We start from the raw sequence: 7,219 nt of genomic DNA, 5'->3' as shown, positions 1-7,219 counted from the left end.
ACCCACCCACCCATGACGGTCGTCCTCCGCGCTCCTGCTTCCGGTGCCCTCGATTCCTGGCGCTAAGTGGGTGGCAGGTCGAGAGAAGGCCTTTTTGTCGCCATGGCACCGGAAATGCTGGCCTGCCTCGCGGGGGAGGGGCTGGGCGAGAGGGACTCACAAGAGGACGGTGCTCTCAAAGCAGATGTCCGTCAGCGTCCGGTCGACCAGAGCCATCTCGGTGTCATAGATCTCTGTGCCAATCTGCAGCAGGCAAAATACGGCACATCGGTGCAGATCTGCCGAGAAAAGAGTGATGTTGCTGTAGATTTTCCGGGCTGTGTGGCCGCCCGTGGTCTTGGCGTGGTAGGACCTGACGTTTCGCCAGCAGCTGTGACTGGCATCCTCAGAGGTATAACACAGAAAGGTGGAGCACTCTCTGTGTCAAGGTGAGATGCTTCATTGGGCATCGGCCAGCTGGCACTTCGGTTAACAGGGGCCTTTGCCCCCGAGAGTCAGAGAGATCACGGCTGCTTTCTCCCAGCTTGGCAACAAGCGCTGAACATTGGCTGACCCCCCACCCCAGAGGCTTCTGGTGGGCTGTCAATACTTTGTTCTTTCTGTATGTTTAAATGTTATTGCTGTGGTCATCTGCACTGAGCACTCTGAATACTGCAATGAGAACATAAAGGCCTTTAAAGCCCTACACGGCCTGGGACCATCACGCCTACAGGACCGCCCCTCCCCACGGAGAGCTTCACCCTCTTCTGATCCACACCTCCTGGGGATCCCTGGCCCCAGAGACGCCCGCTTAGCCACAGCCACCCAAGGTCAGGGCCCTGCAGGGCCTATTACACTTCCGCAGGGCCTGTAGAACGGAGCCGTTCTGCCAGGCTTTTGGCTGAGGTGGGGGACATTCAACCATTCTGGCCTCCCCTGCTTATGACTCCTTCCCAGTGTCTTGCTGTTTTAAATAATACTACTGGGCACTGGAGTTTTCTGGGGTACCTATATTAACCTGATATGAGGGATAGGGCAGGGTATAAATATCATCATCTTCTTCAGGGGCCATTTCCTGCCGGAACATGCCGGAACAGCGCTCTGGCAGTCAGGAGCCCAGGGGCAGGGCCCCCCGCTGCCTGGGGGGGATTTAAATACCTTTCTTTCCCTTCCCCAGATCAGGCAGGGAACCCAGGCCTGTCTGCCTGCCTGCTCGTCCCTCCTCCAGCCAGCCTGCCTGCCGCAGCGGGTTGGCTGGGGAGGGGAAGGGGAGGTGAGCAGACATGCCCCCCTTTTCCCCAGAGCCTCTCCACTTTTTGTGGAGAAACTCGGGGAAGTGGGGGGGGGGGATTTAAATGCCTTTCTTTCCCTTCCCCGAGGCATTCTAAAGATGCCTGGGTTCCCTCCCCTTCATCAGGAGGTGTGGCATATGCAAATGAGTTATGGAAATGAGCTGCTGCACTGCTTTTTCTACGAAATCGCCCCTGATGACGATGATAACAACAATATTTTGAGGTATATTTTCCCACCTTAATATTTTTTTTCCCTGAGAGTTGCAAAGCTTTGTCCTGGTTGGGCGAGAGGTAGTTCCTGATGCCACAGATGCTCACCAGTCAGTGCTGTGCAGAACAGCAGCTTCCGCTGCAAACCGGAGCCCTGTTCCATTCTCCCCCTCCCCCCCCTGTTTGACGCAGAAAGAAAGCACTTTGTTTGAGCCAAACTTAGTCAGAACAGCCCCCCACCCCCCCGGGCTCGATAGCCTAACACCTACACACGCTCCAGATGTTCTACAGAAAACAAGCGGCATATTGGAAGAGGATATCCACAGTCAAAAGACTCCATGTCTGGGGGAGCTGCTGAGAAGAAGAACTCACCCCCCTTGTTTTTGAAGTATTCTGTGTCCTTCCACATCAGGGGGATCCGGATATCTGAAAAGAGGGCGAGACGGAGAATCTGCCACCCCCGCACACAACCAGCAACGCCCGGAAGAAACACTGGAAGGTGCAGCCTTCGCCCTTCCTTGTTCCCTTCCGTCGCATTCCAAACTCCTCCACCCAGGGGCTGCTTTAGATTTTTGAACTAGTTCCACTTTAGCTGCAGAAATATTCCAGCAGCCTCCGATCCCCGGACTTTAGGCCAAGCGTGCAGATTCCCAAAAGGCTGGGGAGCGGGGCCGTCGGGCTCTTCCCTTAACAACTGCAAGGATCCAAAACCCTCCCGTGTTCCCCACAGAACACTCACTGAGACTGCCGTAACCACTTCTACGCAGTCTGAATGCAGGGCCAGTTTTTAGCAAAGCCTTTTGCCACGAGGGCTGCTAGAAGGGGGTCTGTTTGACACGAGCCTCCCCCCTGCCCAGGAGACTGAAGAGGTGTATCTGAAAAGAGGGCGAGACGGAGAATCTGCCACCCCCGCGCACAACCGGCAACGCCCGGAAGAAACACTGGAAGGTGCAGCCTTCGCCCTTCCTTGTTCCCTTCCGTCGCATTCCAAACTCCTCCACCCAGGGGCTGCTTTAGATTTTTGAACTAGTTCCACTTTAGCTGCAGAAATATTTCAGCAGCCTCAGTTCCCCGGACTTTAGGCCAAGCGTGCAGATTCCCGAAAGGCTGGGGAGCGGGGCCGCCGGTCTCTTCCCTGCCGTGTTCCCCACAGAACACTTATTGAGACTGCAATAACCGCTTCTACACAGTCTGAATGCAGGGCCTTTTGCCACGAGGGCTGCTCGAAGGGGGTCTGTTTGACACAAGCTTCCCCCCTGCCCAGGAGACTGAAGAGGTGGGCCAGCACGTCACATCCTGAGTGGGCCCCCAGCTCCTTACCTGAGATGCAGACTCTGCCCCGGCAGGGCAAACGATCATCCATAGGGCCAGCATCGGAAGGCCTGGGAGACAGAAAGAGAGCCACTGTCAGGCACCCTGGGAGAAAACGTCCCCTCCCTGGAGACTCCATCCTCCACCCAAACACACAACTGGCTGGGCCAGGTTTAGAACTAGGACTCGATGACCCTGGAGGTCCCTTCCAACGTGATGGTTCTGTGGTCTTCCGTGGGAAAACTTGGGACAGAAAATGACAAAAAGGTTAGGAGGGGCAGCACGGCACCCTCTGCAGCATTTGGCAGCTAAAATGTTCCAAGCCACTGTGGCAGTGGCGGCGGCTGCACTTTCTGGACTCAGAGATTGAGTAGCGCCATTATTCTGGGATCTGCCTTTCAAGTGATATGACTGACAGATTTGTCAAAATTGTTTGACTTCGTTTTTAGAGAGGCCTCATCTGGTCATTTCAGCTTTTGATGTGAATACAGAACGTGTTCCTTTCAAGGAATATTTCTCCTGCACTTTCCCACCCAAGACCGCTTTCAGAACTTAAAAGGAAACAATTAACAACTGCAAGGATCCAAAACTGAAATTGGCCGCAGCAGCTGCAGCTGGAGATCCCATCCTCCTGCCGAGGGGACCGTTCGGCCGCCTTTCTCGGATGAGTTGTTGCTGGCCGGGAGAATCTTGGCCTTCCAAACTGCGCTCAGCTCCGGATTGTGTCCGCATCCCCTGCCTCCGTTTGCTAGCCTCCCCTTAGGCCTCCCCCCCCCCCACTGCTCTGTGAACTCCTTTGGGATTTCTTGTCTGAACCTGCTGCCAGGATTTCGGGTTGGCACCCTGGCCAAGTACTCCCACCTGACCAAATCCCTGAGGGAGACCTCCAAGACGGAGATGGAAACAAGGGAGGTGACTCAAGCAGAAAATGTTGTAATACTGGGTGACTTCAACACAGAATGGGCAAATCTGTGCTTTAGTCACGCTGTAGAAATGAGGGTCCTAGCTATCATTAATGGCTGCATGTTGGAACAGTTGGTCACAGAACCAACCAGAGGGGTAGTAATCCGGGACTCAGTTCTGAGCAAGTCTTGAGACTGGGTGTGAGAGGTAGCTGTTGCTGCCCTGAACAGGAACAGCTCAGCATTCATGTCAATGGAAAGTTGCCCCTGAAGTTCAAAACAATCACAAATCATTTTCAAAGAGGGAACTTTACAAATGTGAGGGGACTGGCCAGTAGGTAGTTAAAAGGGAGCATTAAGAGAGTCAAATATCTCCAAGGTGCTTGGCAGCTACTTAAAACCACACTACCAGAGGCCCAGATAGACCGGAGAGTAGCAAATGTCACACCAGTTTTTAAAAAGGGGTCCAAAGGGGAATTAACTAGCTTAAGGTCTACCCCAGGCAAATCAGGAGAGACTGTAATCATGCATCTAATTGTTAGGGACATAGAGGATCAAGACTGCTTCTACAAAGGGAAAATCACATTAGTAACAATTAACTGGTACATTTTTATATCTATTAGGATTTATTCTGCATTTGTCATATGTAATAAACAAAATGTACATAGCAATTTATCAGTGACCACCGAAAAAGGCTGTATAGGCCAAAACGCGTATAGTTGGTTGATTACAGATTTTGCTCTGGACATCTGAATCTGCTTTATCAGTTCTCAACATAAGGGGGAAATGCTCAACTGAGCTTCCTCGTATATAGCTACCATTTTAATTCTTGCTTTGTTCTCTGTTCTATTAACACTGTTGCATTGACTTCTTGATTTTAGTATTTAACTTCCTGTTAATTTTGACCTGGTTAAATGTCTCGGTTACCTAACGCGTTTTAGGGTTGGGGCTCTTTTCCCTTTTTTTTTATGGGTTCGTTCAGATGAAACATAATTCCGTATGCTATTCTCTGCTCAGTTTTCTGGTAATTTTTACTGGGTGAGCCAATTCCGGGAGACCTCCAGAAAAGGAGCACCTACGTTCTTCTAAACGATAATAAGAATTAAATGGTGGAATCAACTTCCAGAAACATGCGCAGCTGTGAAAGGGGCTTAGGCAGATTCCTGGAGGAGAGGCCCATCAGTGGCTGCTGGCCATGGCAGCTGAGGGGAACCTCCACGTCCAGAGGCAGTCAACCTCAGAATAGCAGTGCTGGGGGCGGGGGCAACACCAGGGGAAGGCCTTGGCCCTACTGCGCTAAGTGGCTGGCCACTGGGTGAACAACACCAGTGGAAGGCCTTGGCCCTCCTGCGCTAAGTGGCTGGCCACTGGGTGAAACGGGACTGGCTGGACGGGACCGGCTCTTCCAACATTCTTCCTTCTCGTGCCCCTCTGGGCAGCGGCGACCTGCTCCCTCTCGCCCACACTCACCGCCGGGCCATGCGCTGCATGACCTGGGCCTCTTTCATGCGCTGCAGCTCCGCCATGTAGGCCAGGATGCGGCTGTTGCAGACCAGCAGGCTCTTGGTGACCTCCAGGGCCTGCTCGCGCTGGGTGCAGGCCGCCAGCAGCTTGCAGGCCCCCTCGCGCATGCGGATCTCGTGGTCGATCTTCTTCTGGATGTCCGTGCCCTGTGTGTGGGGGGGACAGAAGCAGCAGCCCTGGAGTCTCGGGGGGCTGAGGGCTGGCCGGGGGTAGAGAGGTAAAATTTCCAGAAATGTTGAAGCTCGGAAAAAAACCCAGTTTTTTTCGGGGGGAAATGGAAATTTTCGGAAAAATTGAAAAACATGCTACATTAGCACTTCTTTTTTCTTTTCCATATTGAAAGTCATTCTGTTACTTTAGGAACAAAAAATGTGACTATGGACATTTTTACTTGGCATGAAATTATTACAACTAGCATATTAAAAATATAGTGTATCCAAACAATTATTACAAACAGAATACACACCCACATGCAAAAACAAAACTGAAACCTTTTTCTTTTCTTGTGACAACAGCACCCCCTAAAGGAAGAAATGCATCTTGTTCTTGCATTGGAGAGTTCAGTTTGTAACCTAGGACTTGCTTGTCCTCAGTGCACAGAAATTAGATCAATTGAACACCTTGTCTAAAAATATTTTAATCATCATGTTAAAATAAAACGTTCCATAAACAATTTTTTTCTTTTCTTTTTTCAATTTTTCCAATTTTTCAGACAAAAACAAGAAAGACTTCAGGAAAAAAGGGGGGGTTAGACACAAGAGAGAGAGACGATAGACAAGGGACTGGAGGGGGCGGCGAGGATGCAGCTGAGACAGGGGCTCCCTTGCTGTCCCCCCCCCGCAGTTTTTAGCCACACTGAGAATCAAACAGCTATCAGGACAGCCCCTTTTCAGCAGGGCCCCCCCCCGAAGGCAGGCACATGGGAAGGCGGACCGGGAAGACAACCGGCCCTCAGAGGGCGGCTGAGGAAAGGGAGGGAGCAACATCACCAGGGGTGCAGCGACATAAAGGAGAAACCCCCCCACCCCACCCCCGGTGCTGGTCAGGACAAAGGGAGGTCCTGTGTGTGGGAGAAGCAGCAAACACCCCCACCCCCACCCCCGGTGAAGCCTGCCAGGTCTTAACAAGGCAGTCTGCTCAGGGGTGAAGTGGCCATGACATCAACCGACGCACCTGTGCCTGAGCATGTGCAGAGCAATGTTCCCTCTAAGCTGTGGAGCCCTGTGAGCAAAAATTCTACTTTGTGAGCTACTGGCATCAAAACTGTGAGTGAGCGATTTGGCTGCCGCATAAATCAGTTCGCTCTGGAGCCCTCGCAAAAAATATGAAAAAAAAGCGGGGGGGGGGGGGATAACTCCAAGCCCTGATTCACCAGGAAACGTGGATGTCATAAGGGGAAGTCTTTTGAGGAGCCCCCCCCCCTTCAGCCACCGCTGCCCACGGAGCAGGAATCTCAGCTTCGCCCACCAACACGCCCTGCCATGCGTGTGTGCGTGCACGTGGTGGTGGTGGTGGGGCATACCCAGCATTTAATCTGTGGATACGAAAGGGCAGACTGTGGGTGAAAAGGGGCGCAGGGGGCCTGAGCCAATTCGGGCGGGGGGGGGCAAAGGGCATCCCACAGAGAGCCACCCTCAGACCGCACGGCATCACAAGGCAAACAAACATGTGCAGAGTGCCTTCCCCCAGGCCAGAGGGGCCAACTCTGCCAGCATCACCCCCACCCCACCCTCGCCACTGCCCACTGTGTGCCAAGGGAGGCAGGAGGAGAGCCGGCTCTTCCCCGGGGTGTGTATGGGTGGGTGGTCAGGGTCTCTCTCTCCGATGCTTCCGGGACCCTACCAGGTTTGCCCAGGCTCACCCCTTATCCTGGGGGTTGGGTGGGGTGGGGCTCTGGAAAGGATGCCCCATAAGCAGCGCTGGAGGCAGGACTCCTCTTCACTGCCTGGCATGAAAGGACAGTGAAACGGCGGCGGCGGGGGGGGGGAGAGATGCCCATCT

General features: G+C 53.1%; 1 protein-coding gene across 2 annotated transcripts in view; it reads right to left on the bottom strand.

The window, feature by feature from the left end:
• The window catches only part of RTKN (rhotekin), a 19,043-nt gene extending 13,636 nt beyond the window's left edge, over positions 1-5,407 (bottom strand). For both annotated transcript variants that reach the window (XM_015419785.1, XM_015419786.1), the window contains exons 1-4: positions 5,165-5,407; positions 2,802-2,863; positions 1,854-1,907; positions 161-278 (exon numbers count right to left, since the gene is read on the bottom strand). In XM_015419785.1, coding sequence (XP_015275271.1) covers positions 161-278; positions 1,854-1,907; positions 2,802-2,863; positions 5,165-5,325 — 395 coding nt within the window. In that variant the 5' untranslated portion in view covers positions 5,326-5,407. The remainder of the gene's footprint in view (positions 1-160; positions 279-1,853; positions 1,908-2,801; positions 2,864-5,164) is intronic.
• Positions 5,408-7,219: the final 1,812 nt, after the last annotated feature.

Source organism: Gekko japonicus, unplaced genomic scaffold (genome assembly GCF_001447785.1).
Source record: "Gekko japonicus isolate JY-2015 unplaced genomic scaffold, Gekko_japonicus_V1.1 scaffold2109, whole genome shotgun sequence".
Lineage (NCBI taxonomy): Eukaryota > Metazoa > Chordata > Lepidosauria > Squamata > Gekkonidae > Gekko > Gekko japonicus.
The sequence above is the reverse complement of the archived record's forward strand: the minus strand, read 5'-3'. Positions and strand labels throughout refer to the sequence as shown.